At 43.5% G+C, this 17,463-nt stretch overlaps 1 protein-coding gene across 1 annotated transcript; it reads left to right on the forward strand.

Annotated features, from left to right (window-relative positions):
* The first annotated feature begins 1,372 nt into the window (after window positions 1-1,372).
* On the forward strand, window positions 1,373-17,155 carry LOC133456887 (tumor necrosis factor receptor superfamily member 14-like). The gene is made up of 11 exons (XM_061735571.1): window positions 1,373-2,789; window positions 3,106-3,182; window positions 9,005-9,129; window positions 9,556-9,649; window positions 9,778-9,903; window positions 10,030-10,185; window positions 15,000-15,087; window positions 15,171-15,340; window positions 15,432-15,454; window positions 15,539-15,605; window positions 15,718-17,155. Exons 2-10 carry the CDS (start codon window positions 3,155-3,157, stop codon window positions 15,599-15,601), a joined length of 873 nt encoding a protein of 290 aa, XP_061591555.1. The 5' UTR covers window positions 1,373-2,789; window positions 3,106-3,154; the 3' UTR covers window positions 15,602-15,605; window positions 15,718-17,155.
* The last annotated feature ends 308 nt before the right edge of the window (window positions 17,156-17,463 follow it).

Raw genomic sequence — 17,463 nt, forward strand, 5'->3', positions numbered from 1 at the left:
AGACGCATCATGTCAGGCAAGTAGCAATAAAATCATTCATAAATATTTTGTATATGTAAAAGTGTCTTGAACACACTAATCTGTTGCAATAGGCGATGTTTACTTGGTTTGACGATCTAATCTGCATGCCACGCTAGTGACGCTACACTCCTTTGGGAACTCTGCTACCGTAAAGTTGTTTTAATTCCATGCTGGACTTAACCCTCTTAGTTCCAGCCTTGATCAGTCCCAATCACTCGCCTCTCTTCGTCTTCTTTCGCTCCAAACATTGTGGACTTGGTCTTGTACTCAAGTAACCACTCTGGGCCGTCTCCTCTCCATCGCTGTTTGCTTGAGATAAGGGAACTACGTTAAGTGATTAAGAGCTAAACTACATGAGCCTGTGTGAGAATGTGAGGCAGGTCACAAGTCACAAATGACGTTTGGGCCTTTTTAATCTATATTCGAGCTCTCTGTAACTCCTGCAAAGGCTAAAATAAATGTATTCCCAACACTTTACAGTGTGTATCCCTGCCTCTCACCCTAAGAGAGCTGGTATAGAGTCCAGCAGATCCCCATGACCCTGAAATAGAAAAAGAAACAGATATCATTTCTATGCCACTCAAGCGCACAGTTAATGCTGAGAAAGCAGCTGTTTTTTGTTTTTTTTAAAAGGAGAACTTCAACTGAAAATAGCGAGGTAGCAAAGTGCAACTTCTCTATAGCATCAATTCAACACCGAAGAAACTGCTGGTGAAGGTTTACAATAGATGTCTCAAATGTCGTTTTGGTGGTGAAATCAGAGATGGCCGCTGTGTTTAGGTGACACTGGGTTATTACTGCTGATTGCTTCATTGGGCTTCGTAGCATGGTGACTGTCAGACGGATTTTAAGGAGGCCTCGGATGCAGGCAGTGAACCGTATTGACAGGCTTTTATTGTGATGGTCTCTATATACTCTTTAGAAAGGATGACAACCAAACAAGCTATGAAATCTAGTCGTCGCCAAACAGAATGAAGACAAAATATTTACAGAAAGCAATAAGAAAAAAACAAAACACTCTTACAGGAGGAAGAAAAAAAAAACACTACACTAATCTAGAAAATAAATATGCTATGAAAATCTTAATACAAAAACCAATCTCAGGGGGAGAACAAAGGCAGACAAACGACTCCACTAATCAGATTTATTTAGTGCTGGGACACACTAACCAGACGACCCACTGACGGCAGAAAAGCAGTCGGACTGAAGGTTGGCTCCTGGCTTTTCGAGTAGAAAAGCCCTTGCTGCTGCAATAGCATATTAAAATGCCTTTTCTTTTATAGTAAGAGTGTAAATATTACGGTGGAAGTATGGGTGTAATCAAGGTAATCAAAGAAACACACACACGACTCTCAGCAGCAGCAAGTCGATGTGACAATAACAGCCATTAAATAGATTTGAGATGGAACTATCAGAGCGAATTCTTTTTTTTTTTTTTTGAGAGCACTCGTGCGCCCCCACCGGGTTTGTGCCCTGGGCAGTCGCCCATATTGCCCATAGCAAAAACCGGCCCTGCTTGAGGATCATTTCTGGAAACCACCTAGAGACAACCTGTGTTGAATTGAAGTATTTCTGATCATCTGCATTAGGGATTTTCTCGAGTGGGTTTCAGTTGTATTATTTTGCTCTTGATTTCATTATACCGTCTGGCTGATCATGTGAACAGCTTTGAGGTTATGTGGTTGTAACTTACCGGTATTAAAATATGCCCAGATTCAGGACCCGGGGTACAGTTGAAAGGAATTTAACCGCCTGCTTTCTCTTATATTTTAAATTACTGTCCAATCAGATTGATGCAACAAGACTGCATGGCGCTTTAAACGTAGAGGAACGCCCACTTCTGCTTGTTTTTTCAGTCTGTTGTTCAACCACAGACTGTGATTGGACCAAATAAAGGAGCAGAGTTATTTGAAAACCCGATAAACACACTCCCAAACTAAAATAAATCTTTTAATTTCTAGCTTCCAGACCTGCCGAAGTTAAAACATTAATTTCATCTTCTGTAGAAGTTTATTACACTAACAGCACTATTCAAGCCTTTTCTATTTCAACACTTGAAGATACAGTTTATGATCTCATATATAACCGCAGTAATATTATTTGGGGATTACAAGGTAGTCTCACATACTTTCTTGACGGGGGCCACACACACACACACACACACACACACACACACACACACACACACACACACACACACACACACACACACACACACACACACACACACACACACACACACACACACACACACACACACACACACACACACGCAAATTACTCAAATACATAGACATGAAAGGAAAATTATAAAACGACACACAACATATATCGGAAAATGTAAACAGTATTTGAGTTGACTTATCTCGCCCGGTCTGGCGACCACACCCCCCCACGGGGTGTCAGCAAGGAGTTGCCCGTGAAGCGTCACAGACCAAACTCACTGGGCCGGGTTAGTGGCAACCGGCAGCAGTTTGTGGCAGGGAAGCCTCAGTAAGGAGAAGACAACTGCACCACTACTCCCCGGTCCCTCGCTATCTGGAGGCGTCCAGCCTCCCCTCCTCACTCAGGAAAAGGCTCGCTCCCCTATTTAGCTGTCTTCCCGGCCGGCAACAATAAAAGCTGCGGCTGTGACCGCACCCTCCCAGCCCGGACCGGTGCCGCAGCTTCAGACAAAAACTGAAGTATTCCCCACTCACTGTCCAGCCATTCACAGACCTCTTTTATTCCTCTCCTACTCGACACAGGTGCAAGTCATTCACAATCAGGTAATGAAACTCCTCCCTGCAGCATCCACACCGGCAGGCACAGAGACCCTCCTGACAAATTTCAGTACTTCAGTACTATGATCCAACACTGATTTTCAGTCAATTAACCAATTGACCTGGTAGCTATTGAGCTAAAATGCTAATATTTCCATATAAAAATTAATAAAAATTATGAACAGATTTGAATTATGAAACCAGGAGGCGCTATCTCATGCACCAACGAAAAACTAACTGCTGCGATGTGCGACCGTGTCACCGTGGGTCCGCCTCTCGCACCAGAGTGAAGAAAATCAGCTTTGCTTTCATTTTGGGACAGTTCCTCCAGGACATTTGAGCTTTCGATGGCACCGAACTATTGAATAAATATGCAGAGTTTGTTTTACATAACCGACGGTAAGTGTAACATAAATTCATTTCTTCTTAAGATTTATAGATTATGTGAATACTGATGTAACATTTCAATCTTTTTATAGAAATACATATTTGATGTCCGATTCCGTTTAGCTGCTCTGTTCTGCAGTTATTTGATGTTTATATACTCTAGCTGTCTTATTTTTATCTATCTTCTTTAACATCTTTGTTTCGAACTGACCTTTGTGTCTAACTTTAAATATTTTATTACCAGTGTGACGTGTCTGCAGTATGTTGGTCTGAATTTACTTCACATTTTCCAGCTCAGTATAAATAATGTTCACTGTTTGCCGTCTACAGTCGTAACACCGAGGGGCCGCACTTCGCTCCAGAAACGAGCACGCTCGCAGATAAACGCGCTCGTATAAACGGGACTGCGGTCAAGCCAGCAGTCATTCGTACTTAATCAGCCGCTCCTAAATTTCACGTGCGCTCCTATTTCAGTCTTTACGGCAAATGAATGAAAGCGGCTCAGAAACAGAAAGATATGAAGTAGGGGAAGGTGAGGTAATGTGAGACGTCGGGTAATGTGAGACACGCCCTGTATCTAGGCAATGGTACACATTTGTGGTCAAGTGACCATCATGTTTTCAAGCCCCTCCCATTTCCCATTGGCTATGAAGAAAAGAACATCATGTTTGATTTGGTAAGCATGCTTTTTTGATAAAAATATGCTTTTTGCATGAAAAAGTAACATTTTTTCCTATCAACTTAATCAACGATTGTGTCAAAACAAATTGATTCAGGTAGAAAAACTTATATGATCCATGTTCATGAACTAACATTATATAACACTGTGTGATTGATGCTTGTTGAAGATTAACCTGAAATGCTAGGGAGGGTGTTTTTTCTAGAAAGGTGGCTGTGGGGTAAAATGAGACAAATGGTCTGAGGTAAAGTGAGACATGTGACACTTTACCGCATCATGAAGTTAAGAAGTTCAGTTCAGTCTGAAAGGTATTTTAAAGTAATATTACATTATGTTTGTTTTATTTTTTATGTTATAACCATTGTAGAATCTAGAATCTTGGTTTTCTGACTTCCTAGCACGTCGCCATCTCTCTATCCGAACTCCGGAGGCAACATCCTTGGATAGAGCTAGAACCTTTAACATCCTTGGATAGAGCTAGAACCTTTAACATCCTTGGATAGAGCTAGAACCATTAACATCCTTGGATAGAGCTAGAACCTTTAACATCCTTGGATAGAGCTAGAACCTTTAACATCCTTGGATAGAGCTAGAACCTTTAACATCCTTGGATAGAGCTAGAACCTTTAACATCCTTGGATAGAGCTAGAACCTTTAACATCCTTGGATAGAGCTAGAGCCTTTAACATCCTTGGATAGAGCTAGAACCTTTAACATCCTTGGATAGAGCTAGAACCTTTAACATCCTTGGATAGAGCTAGAACCTTTAACATCCTTGGATAGAGCTAGAACCTTTAACATCTTTGGATAGAGAACCTTTAACATCCTTGGATAGAGCTAGAACCTTTAACATCTTTGGATAGAGAACCTTTAACATCTTTGGATAGAGAACCTTTAACATCCTTGGATAGAGCTAGAACCTTTAACATCCTTGGATAGAGCTAGAACCTTTAACATCCTTGGATAGAGCTAGAACCTTTAACATCCTTGGATAGAGCTAGAACCTTTAACATCCTTGGATAGAGCTAGAACCTTTAACATCCTTGGATAGAGCTAGAACCTTTAACATCCTTGGATAGAGCTAGAACCTTTAACATCCTTGGATAGAGCTAGAGCCTTTAACATCCTTGGATAGAGCTAGAACCTTTAACAGAACTACAGTGGGGGAGTTCTTTAATAATCTGGCTGTAGTGATGGACAGGTGACAGAAATAATTATTTAGTTGCTAATGTTTTATGGAGGATTTACCTGTAGAATTTGTTTTTGAGTCTGATATGTTTCTACCCTTGCCTCTCCTTTAACAGGCATACATTTCTTCCACACCTGATTTACAACGTTGAGGAAACCGGCGTCTTGTCCTGTGTTCTACCACAGACTGAGTAATAGCTGGTCAAGTGTCCTGAGCCCAATACTGTCTTAATCTAACTGCTTCTGTCATTTCAATGTTCACTGCCCTTCTGTTGCAGCAAAAATAACTGTTTTACTGACAATTTTCCAACATTAAAGTTTTTCAACATTAAAGTTGATTCTGATTCTGATTTTGTGAGTGATTTCAAGTGTTGAGAAAAATGTGTGCTTATTGACCAATCCCCATGATTCTGTTACTCGTCTGACATTATTTCTAGAATGTATAGCTGTCAAGTTAGCTGTCAGGAGTCTTACTGCTACAACATGTGTGGTTATGGTAGTTTTTAAGGGGAAAAGGTAAGTGTATCAGATTACCCCAAATTGTCTCACTTTACACCCTTGATTTTTCACTTTACACCGGGTCTGGGGCAAAGTGAGACACTTGACCACTTTTTTAAAAACAATCATATTTTCACTGCCCTTTGTCCTAAACACATTCTGACTATTTATGTTGCCAGAAAACATCCTGAACTAATAGTAAATGTGCAAATAGTATTGATATATCATTTTAGCTTGCCTGGAGGGGAGGAAATGTAAAAAGTGTCTCACATTACCTCACTCTCCCCTACTGAGTTTGAGATAATGCAGATGTGTTTTTTTCATATATTTCTTTCATTAACTTGATTACACACCCATACTTCCACCGTAATATTTATCTGGGATCTTAAGCCTGAATTAATAATAATATTTAATAATGACTTGGATTTATATAGCGCCCTTCAAGGCACCCAGAGCGCTTTACAGAAATCATTATTCATTCATACACATTCTCTCCAGTGGTGGTAAACTACATTTGTAGTCACAGCTGCCCTGGGGCAGACTGACGGAAGTGTGGCTGCCATATTGCGCCAAACGGCCCCTCCCACCACCAACATTCATACACATTCAAACACATTCACACGGGGCAAGGTGGGTAAGGTGTCTTGCCCAAGGACACTACGACAGCAAACAGAGCGGGATTCGAACCGCCGACCTTCCGATCATTGGGCGACCCGCTCTGCCATCTGAGCTACTGCCGCCCCAAATTACGGTTATGCGTTAAATTGACGCGTACCCTACGCCGTAAGCTCTGCGTTGGTGTAACGCGGAACCATAAATCAGCCTTTAGTCACCTCGTCTTCACACTAATTCACACAGGCAGCTTTAATTGAATTCTAAACAGGTACACCACAGTTATTTACTCCGATTCCTCACCATTTCATTTCTTATGTTACAAGACAAATGAATCATGTTAACTAAAGAAATCACAACACTGAATGTTCACAAATGGCAACTTTATTGTTAAAAAAAATAAAATAACATAAGTTGTATATAAATAACATTTATGCACTATTGCTGGCTCAAGGAAGGACCGTGTCTTCTGGAGGTGTCGTTGAACAGCTTCAGGTGCTTGGAAGATCTGAAACCATAAACAGAAAAAAATGTATTACAGACCGGTGAGTGGCTCCGGTGCTAAGCTAAATACTTAGCCCATGCAAATATCATACTTGTAGACAAATATAAATAACGTAAAAAAATAACGTCACTTACCGCTGACTCGTGTGCAGTTGCCGGGTCGTACTGGGGGTACTGATCCTTTTATGAGGGTAAGTGTCGATTGCAAAACCTAATTTTTACTGTCCCTCATTGTTGAAACAGCCACACGATACACCACTTCGAAACAATGGCTGAAGCTCCGGCCGGTGGAGTTGGTTGTGGGCGTGGTTTCACGCATCAGAGGCCAACCTATGTAAATCTGCTCCCGTCGTTACGTAAAAAGTCACATGAAACTGGATGGCTCATCCGGGCGGCTGTACAGACACTGCAGAATTTGGTTTCTTTCCTCCTTCTCTGAGTTGTCAGGCTGAGGGGAGACCACTTTATATATGTTAAAGCAAGAAAAAACCTGTTTTTCATAATAGGTCCCCTTTAAGCGAAAAAGGAGACTGACCTTTTTAGGAAAGTAAGATGTTTGAAGTTTAGATCTTAAAAGAAAAGTGTTTCATCCTTTTCTTTTACAGTAAGAGCGTGTAAATATTACGGTGGAAGTATGGGTATATGGAAAAAAAAACATATCTGCATTGCACATTTCTTGTACATATGAGACATGCCACACTTATCTGTTTATTTTATTTTATTTCTATTTTTTATTATCCTATTTGATACCTTCAACGTTTTGCTGCTCAGTTGCCTTGAAATTGCCCCTCGGGGATAAATAAAGTTTTTCTGAATCTGAATTATCTCAAACTCAGTACTTCATATCTTTTAGTTTCTGAGCTGCATTCACTCATTTGCCGTAAAGGCTGAAATAGGAGCGCACATGGAAATTTAGGAGCGGCTGATTTGACCACGTAAGTACAAATGACGGTTGGCTGGACCAGTTAAACGCGCTCACAGGGCGAGGCAGCAGCTGTAGACAAAGACCCGACTCTTCCTGCTGCAGGAACTGCAGCGCTTTTATTTACCGTCCTGATCCTGTTTATCTGAGTCCGACTAGTTTTAACTGCTCAAACCCTCCTGGTCGACCATGCACGCTCACACACACACGGAGCTCAGACTGTTAAACGGACTGACACTCTTATAACAAGTGGTTCAGCATCTGCACTTACAAAACTCAAAGTTTTAACCTGTATTTGTTTTATATGCTGAATCAGTTTTCTCATTTGCTGAATATGCAGCTATTTATCATGTTTAGAGAGTCTGATGGAAACTGAATGTAAAAAACCTTATCCTTATATATGATAAGGTGTGTGTGACTCGATAAACATTTTTAGTTACGTACCAAAAGTACACGAGGCAAGTACAGATAAGGAAATGATTACCACAGTTCATCATGTGACTTTACCGTCATTGAGGAAGAAAAAGAAAAAACAACAGGTCACCAGGTCTTATAACACATTAAACCACGTCATCATTTATTGAACAAACTTGAGTCAACATCCAAAACCAGAACAGCTACATCAACGCTTTCTGTTTTCATGGAGGTTATGAGGATAAGTAGCAGCAGGTGCTGCTCATTAAATGCACTTGATGTTATTGATCATTAGTAAATGTGAGCATCGTTGCTCTTCAACAATCTGGGAAGAAAAAACAGCAGTCTCGCTTAGATTTGTAAAGTTTCACCTTTACAACCTACAAGACCTTTGTAACGGTGTTGTTTGTACAGACAGATAAAAGTGGAGCTCTTTACTGATAATGCTCCAAATCTGGAGCTCCTGTTTGGTGGAGTCAGATGTGAGACTTTGTGGCTGAAATTTGATCATCAAACAAGCAAATGATCCAAAGTTGGCTTTCTGTCTTTCATTTTCAGTTTTCCATCACACCTGAAGCATAACATGCAAATTATTTATTTCTCATCAGTGTTGGAAAAAAAATATGTATGTATGTGTGTGTGTGTGTGTGTGTGTGTGTGTGTGTGTGTGTGTGTGTGTGTGTGTGTGTGTGTGTGTGTGTGTATGTATATATATATATATATATATATATATATATATATATATATATACATACATGTGTGTGTGTGTGTGCTCCAGCAACTTTAGCAGTTGTTTGTGTTGTACTCCAATTTTATCTTTATTTAACTTCATTTGAACTTTCATTTGAACAAGACTATGAAATATGTTGAAGCTGAAACAAAATCAAGTCCGTCAGACATGTTTAACTAGATGTTACTTATCCAACCATCTCAGTGATGTGAGGCGACTCGTTCCATGAATTGTTGACTGTAAGCAGAGCTACAGGTTAACTCAGTTTTTATTTGTTTTTGTTTCAGATGCTGACTTGGTCTGTTTGAAGTTCAAAATATCAGTGAGATGGTTTCTTCAGCTCAAGAAGACTTATTACGTCCTTCATAAAATGATTTTACGAGGAATACATTTGACGGCTCCAACTGTGCTGGTAAAATGATTTATTTTTCCCAGCAGACACCTGAACATGTCACAGCAGGAAACTCAGGTGTGTCAGTGATGGAATCACTCCATTTAGAGGGAGACCTGCTGTTCTTCAGTTAAACTGTAATTACAATGTAGTTATACTTTAATTACACTGTAGTTACACTTTTACTGACACACTAAAGGACCTGAGACATAAATAACATCTATAATTCATCCTGTAGTTTTCCTGCTTTGACAAGTTTAGATTTTTTTCCAGGAAATTTGACTTGACAGAAATATTTCCTCATTTACCTTTTCTGATCCTGTTTGAGGTTCAATTTTCACAAAAGCAAATGTATAGATTCAGAAGAACATTTAACTGGATGATAGATCTGTTTTTGATACAGCTGAAGTCTCATTGTGATGAAAAACCTTCTCCAACTTTTCACAGATAATTCTGATGAGAGTCTTCAGTGTTCAAACTCTCACATGTCATCGGACAGAATATCAGACTGGGAACGAATGCTGTCCAATGTGTCCTGCTGGTAAGATGCAGTCTGTTTGCTATTCACATCTGGATAACTGGAATGATTAATACCATGGTTCCCACTGTTTTACCAATTTCTGCTTCACTGTTTTACTTTAACAGAGATTATAATTTGCTTTTCATTAGGAAGTCGAGTTAAAACCCACTGCACAGAGTTCAGAAGTACATCATGTCTCCCCTGTGAAGATGGGACTTTCATGGACAAACTTAATGGACTGAAACAATGTCATCAATGTTCTAACTGTGATACAGGTGGATATCTTTTTTACTTTTGATAGAAACCCTTCTACAACCATGAAAATGTAATGGAAAACTTGTAAAAGCAATTTTAAACCAAATCAGGCCATAAAACTTCTTTTTTTGTGTGCGTGTGTCCAGGTTCTGGTCTGAAAACAACGTTGCTGTGTACACCAACATCAGATACTGTGTGTGAACCGGTGGAGGGATTCTTCTGCATCGACCCTGGAAGTCCAGGCTGCACAGCAGCTCAGAAACACAAGAGCTGTGAACCGGGACAATACATCAGAGAGAGAGGTTGGTTTGCTCGGATCGGAATAAAGTCCATGAAGTTCAGGGGTCCTGCTTCTTGTACAGTTTTCCCATTACTAAATTACATTACTACTAAATTATTCTCACACACCATGGCCAGCCCAACACAGAAGGCGACAAAGGATGTGAATCTGAAACTACAACATTTATGCAGTTAAACTGTCATCAGTCTGTCAGTCTGACATTCCCTAAAACCTAAACCCTGGATCACAAGAAGGGAGATGATGGAAGATGGGTGATTGTCGTGATGATTTGGTGTAAAAGCAGCACATCCCAGCCCGGACCAGTCGCCAACATCAATGGGATAATGAAGTCAGTGTGGCTTCACCAGCTGATGCTGGAGCCCTGGTGTTGGAGCAGGAAAATGACCGGAAACATGGGAGTAAATCCACCACAGACAGGAGAAGGGAGAAGAAAATTCAAGTTTTAGGAGTGGCCAGTCAGAGTCCAGACGTTAACCTCATAGAGCAGTGTTCTTCAGCCCTGGTCCGCGGCGCCCACAGTCCTGTGGAATCAACTCAAGAGACCTGATCACACCAGACGCCCTACAGAGGTGTCTGAGTTGAGGAGCACGGTGATAATTCCTCTGAGTGTTGTGCACTTCTGATCTAGAGTCAGAGAAGGCCCTCGCTACCAAAGAAGGCTTTTTCTTCCAGCTCGTGGCAGTTTAACGGACCTTTTCAGTCAAGACACGAGACTTTATAATTGTGTTATCGACTTACAAGCGCATATTATTTGTCTGCTGTAAAGACCTGAACACATTTCATGTCGATGAAGAAAATGAGTTAATTCTAAAGGGTTCATATTTTTTGCCTTTTCTTGGTATTTACAGTATAAATGTTTGTGTGAATAAAAAACACGGTTTATAATACAAAAGAGTTCAAAGCAGAGCACAAAAGTTCCCAAGACTAACATATGACAATCAGCTGTACATCCCATGACTTCAGTAGCTCATGGAACCAACTTTAATAGCAGTGACTGGAGGTTATTTTTTATTGTTGTCTTGTGACTGTCTTGTGAAAAGAAGGACTTTAGCTCACTCTTGTTTACAACGTTGCTTCAGTTCTTGGAATTTTGAGGTTTTTTTTTTTTATTTTTTTGCACGGGTCGGTCAGATGGAGGTCTAGACTGGGCCGTAGCAGCGGTCTCATATGGCCTCATATTCATCCATCCATCCATCCATCTATCGTCTGCCGCTTTATCTGTTCCCGGGTCGCGGGGGTAGGAGCGTCCAGCCACCCTGCGGAGGAAACTCATCTCGGCCGCTTGTATCCACGATCTTGTCCTTTCGGTCACTACCCAGAGTTCATGACCATAGGTGAGGGTAGGGGCGTAGATTGACCGGTAAATCGAGAGCTTCGCCTTTCGGCTCAGCTCCCTCTTCACCACGACGGTCCGGTACATCGACCGCATAACTGCAGACGCTGCACTGATCCGTCTGTCAATCTCACGCTCCATCGTTCCCTCACTCGTGAACAAGACCCCGAGATACTTGAACTCCTCCACCTGAGGCAGGACTTCTCCACCCACCCGGAGAAGGCACGCCACCCTTTCCCGGTGGAGAACCATGGCCTCGGTCTTGGAGGTGCTGATTCTCATCCCTGCCGCGTCGCACTCGGCCACAAACCGCCCCAGCACATGCTGAAGGTCCCGGTCTGATGAAGCCAACAGGACAACATCATCTGCAAAAAGCAGAGATGAAATCCTGAGGTTCCCAAACCGGAACCCCTCCGGCCCCTGGCTGCGCCTAGAAATCCTGTCCATAAAAATTATGAACAGGACCGGTGACAAAGGGCAGCCCTGCCGGAGTCCAACATGCACCGGGAACAAGTCTGACTTACTGCCAGCAATGCGAACCAGACTCCTGCTCCGATCATACAGAGACCGGACAGCCCTTAATAGAGGGCCCCGGACTCCATACTCACTGACCCCCCACAGAATGGCACGAGGGACACGGTCAAATGCCTTCTCCAGATCCACAAAGCACATGTAGACTGGTTGGGCAAATTCCCATGAACCCTCGAGCACCCTGCGGAGGGTATAGAGCTGGTCCAGTGTTCCACGACCGGGACGAAAACCGCATTGTTCCTCCTGAATCTGAGGTTCAACTATCGGCCGTAATCTCCCCTCCAGTACCCTGGCTTTCCTGGCTTGTTAGTTTCCCGGGGAGGCTGAGAAGTGTGATCCCCTTGTAGTTGGAACACACTCTCCAGTCCCCCTTTTTAAACAGAGGGACCACCCCGGTTTGCCACTCCAGCGGTACTGTCCCCTTCCTCCATGCGATGTCGCAGAGGCGTGTCAACCAAGACAGCCCTACGACATCCAGAGACTTGAGGTACTCAGGGCGGATCTCATCCAACCCCGGTGCCCTGCCACCGAGGAGCTTACGAACCACCTCGGTGACCTCGGCTTTGGTGATGGATGAACACGTCCCTGAGTCCTCACTCTCTGCTTCCTCAGTGGAAGGCATGTCAGTCGGGTTGAGGAGATCCTCGAAGTATTCCTTCCACCGTCCGACGATGTCCCCAGTCGAGGTCAACAGCTCCCCACCCGCACCATAAATGGTGCCGGCAGAGTACTGCTTCCCCCTTCTGAGGCGCTGAACGGTCCTCCAGAATTTCCTCGAGGCCGACCGAAAGTCTTCCTCCATGGCCTCCCCGAACTCCTCCCAGACCCAAGTTTTTGCCTCCAGGACTGCCCGAGCCGCGGCTCGCTTGGCCTGCCGGTACCCATCTACTGCGTCAGGAGTCCCACCGGCCAACATAGCCCGGTAGGACTCCTTCTTCAGTCTGACGGCATCCTGTACTTCCGGTGTCCACCACCGGGTTCTAGGATTGCCGCCACGACAGGCACCGGAGACCTTGCGTCCACAACTTTGAGCCGCCGCGTCGACAATGGATGCAGAGAACATGGTCCACTCGGACTCGATGTCCCCCGCCTCCCCCGGGATCTGAGAGAAGCTCTCCCGGAGGTGGGAGTTGAAGATGTCCCTGACAGAGGGCTCGGCCAGACGTTCCTCAAAAGACCCTCACAATCCGTTTGGGTCTGCCCGGTCTGTCCAACCTCCTCCTCCGCCAGCGCATCCAACTCACCACCAGGTGGTGATCAGTTGACAGCTCAGCCCCTCTCTTCACCCGAGTGTCCAAGACATGCGGCCGAAGGTCAGATGAAACGACAACAAAGTCGATCATTGACCTCCGGCCTAGGATGTCCTGGTGCCACGTGCACTGATGGACACCCTTATGCTTGAACATGGTGTTCGTTATGGACAAACTGTGACTAGCACAGAAGTCCAACAACAAAACACCGCTCGGGTTCAGATCGGGGAGGCCGTTCCTCCCAATCACGCCTCTCCAGGTATCACTGTCATTGCCCACGTGAGCGTTGAAGTCCCCCAGTAGAACAATGGAGTCCCCAGTTGGAGCACTATCAAGTACTCCTCCCAGGGCCTCCAAGAAGGCCGGGTACTCCGCAGTGCTGTTCGGCCCGTAGGCACAAACAACAGTGAGAGACCTTTTCCCGACCCGAAGGCGCAGGGAAGCGACCCTCTCGTTCACCGGGGTGAACTCCAACACATGGCGACTGAGCTGAGGGGCTATAACCAAGCCCACACCAGCCCGCCGCCTCTCACCCTGGGCAACTCCAGAGTAGTGGAGGGTCCAGCCCCTTTCAAGGAGCTGATTCCAGAGCCCAAGCTATGTGTGGAGGTGAGCCCGACTATCTCTAGCTCTATCTCTCAACCTCACGCACAAGCTCCGGCTCCTTCCCCCCCAGCGAGGTGACATTCCATGTCCCCACTGTGAGGGTTTTGGTCCAGGGATTGGGTCGTCGAGGCACCCCGCCACGACTGCTACCCAGCCCACATTGCACCGGCCTGCCATGGTCCTTCCTGCGGGTGGTGGGCCTACGGGAAGGCGGACCCGCGTCGCCGTTTCGGGCTGAGCCCGGCCGGGTCCCACGGGAAAAGACCCGGCCACCAGGCGCTCGCCAGCGAGCCCCAACCCCAGGCCTGGCTCCAGGACGGGGCCCCGGTAACGCCAATCCGGGCGACGTTACGGTCCTTGGTATAATTCTTCTCATGGTGGCTTTGTGAACCGCTCTTAGTCTGGCCCGTCACCCAGGACCTGTTTGCCATGGGAGACCCTACCAGGGGCATAAGTGCCCCAGACAACATAGCTCCTAGGATCACTCGGGCACACAAACCCCTCCACCACAGTAAGGTGGCGGTTCAAGGAGGGGGCCTATTCAATCCAGAATATTTTGGTGTACAATTATAGGTGACATGATAGCCGGTTACTCATCAGACTTTGAAGATGCGACATGTTTGAGAATCTTCCATCTCATTTGTTGGTGAACGACCACAAGGCAGAAAAGGGGCGGTTTTCTGCACCAATACGGTGCGACCATACTGGGCGCCCCTGACTGCACGGTGAACAGGCCACGTATAGGGCATTTTGGGGGTTGTCGTTCACAAAAGACCTGAACATTGAACCTGCCCATTAGAGGAGGACAGACTCTGCTCCCTGATGGAGATTAGACTTTTTATTTGTCCTGTGAAGAAACATGAATGCATATCACACGATATATAGTTTCCCATATATTGTTAATGCATGTAGAAGCAGTTTAAACAAAGTCTGTGTTAAACACCAGTTCATGTCGTCGCCCATCACAACCCCACAGAGGAGAAGAATCTCTGCTTGAATATATTTCTGCTGTCAGTTTGTCAGATTAGCTCATGGAGCCTCTGATGCTTCAGTGTTCATGTAGAATCAGGTCCATGAGGTGGTTTGTTTGTGCAGGAACAGCCTCCTCAGACACCGAGTGCTCCGACTGCAGCAGTGGAACATTTTCAAATGGAACGTTGACGTCTTGTCAACCGCACACACAGTAAGTGTCTCTTCATTAAAACATGTTTAACTTCCTACAACTGTGTTGTATTTTCCTGTAACAATGTTCCTCTGTCACTCCAGATGTGAAACAAAACACCTCCAGGTGATAAAAGCAGGAACAGCTTCAACTGATGCAGAATGTGGAGAACAATCGTTCACAATTCTAATTCTGGCAGGAGTAGTTGTTCCTGTTGTTTTTTTATGTCTGGTTGTCGTGGTGTTTATCATTTACCGAAGGAGGAAAATAAAAGGTGAGGACAACAAATGTTTTATTTTGTAGATAAAGTTCTATCTCTGGTTATAATTGTGCTCAATGTGATTTGTTCTTTTACCTCTTACAAGGGTGTGTTGGAAAAGTTGGAAAGGTATTTATTATTTTTTAAACTTTAATTTAAATAAGGTTCACATTTGAAAACCAACTAACAGTTTTTTTTGTTTGGATCAAACAGAATGGAAGCAACAAGCAACTGGATGGAAACGAAGTAGACAAAGAATTGCAGTCTTTAACATAATAAGGTAAACGTTATTTTGTTCATTCAAGGGTTAATGTTTAACTGAAGAGTGAAATAATTTCCCAGATGTCTGTGTGTACAAGTAGTTCAGGATTTAAATGTATTTCTGTCTGCAGGTTCAAACCTTGCACAGTAAAACTACTGCCTGCATGTCAGATCTGTTTACTGTGGGGTAAATGTGCTTCAGAGTCCAGTTAAAGTCCAGCTGGAAGCTGACACATTGTTTTCACAGTGTACAGAAATCACACAATAACCTGCTTCACCTCAACACATACCATCCATCTGATCTCACTGTGCACAGATTAAATTAGTGAAGGAAGTGACATCAGGGGAAACATCTGCTGAGGAATCAGTAAAGTTTCATCTTAAAAATACAGACTGGAATCTTTAACTTGCAGCAAAAATGAACATTAAAGTTCCTGCTGACGGCGTCGTGCTGCAGGAGACTTTTTATCTGGACATTTTTGACGTTGAAGACAGAAACTAACCTGATATGGGAGAGACTGAAATCCTCAATGCAGCATTACTGGAATACTTGCTGATATCATCAGACAGGAAGGACATATTTTCTGCACCCGAAATCCTGATCCAGACAGCTGACGGCTGCTTGATGAAGAAGAGAACTCTGTCGCCTCACAGAGGGAAGGTTTCAGGTTCAAATCCTGGCTGAAACTGTCTATGTATGGAGTTCGAAGGTTCTTCACGTGGTTTCTTCAGATACTCCAGCTTACAGACCAGCAACCAGCAGGTTATGGAGACGGGAGTCTAAGTTAACTGTCAGAGTGAGCATCATTGTTTCTGTGGGGTCCTGTGATGAGCTGCAGACATGTTCAATGTACCACGCCTTCAGCCTGATGGAGGTGAGACTCACTTCACACCCTCTGCAACCCTGGAGAGGATGAAGCAGGTTTAAGAAAAAAAAAAGAAAAAAGAAACAAAAACAAAAAAGAAAACTTTGTCAGGAATGTATTGATGATCCATTTAATTCATTGCAGGTGGGAAAAAAGCTGCTGGTCTTTGAAACATTTAAAATAACAGAGAAGTTGTGTCGGTTTGAACCCAAGAAAATGATAAAAGAAGAGGGGAGTCAAAAGTTAATGAAGCAGTGTTTTTTTTTTTTTTATCTCTGATGAAACCAGATGTTTGTCTGAAAGGACCAGGCCTGAGTATCTGCTCCAGTTCCTGCTCCCTCTGATAGATGTAGAATATGTTTTCATGTACTTCAGAGTTTGTAAAAGTGTTTGATATCTTGTAAAGGTTTTTTTATAGTTGTAAATTAGCTTGTGTTTTCTATCAGTTTGTTTTATTTGTAAATTTATTTTCCTAACTCATCCACTGCAGTAAGGCAAGGCAAGTTTATTCATATAGCTTAATTCAACAACAGGGTGATTCACAGTGCTTTACAAAGATATTAAAACATACATAAAAAGCATGATTTAAAGTTTAAACAAATAATAAGACTTCATCAGACATCACTTAAAAATGATTTAACAAATGAGATGCAAGAAATAAAGTTTGCAGTGCATTGTAAATAAAAATGTTTTCAACCCTTGACTTGAAGCAGCCCTGATGCATTCTGGGAGTTAGTTCCACAGATGAGGAGCATAAAAGCTGAACGCTGCATCACCGTGTTTGGTGCTAAGTCTGGGTACAGAAAGTACCACATGCCTGACCCTGACGGCCTGAGGGTTCTGGTTGGTTCGTGATGGACCAGGAGATCAGAGATGTATTATAGTCCTAGACTGAGATTTCTAAACCAACATCTGGATTTAACATCTGTAACATCTGACAGGAAAACCAGTAAAGATCTAAGAACTGGAGTTGTATTGTCCACTCACTTGGTCTTAGTGAGGACTCAGGTC

This window comes from Cololabis saira, chromosome 12, assembly GCF_033807715.1.
Source record: "Cololabis saira isolate AMF1-May2022 chromosome 12, fColSai1.1, whole genome shotgun sequence".
Taxonomy (NCBI): domain Eukaryota; kingdom Metazoa; phylum Chordata; class Actinopteri; order Beloniformes; family Belonidae; genus Cololabis; species Cololabis saira.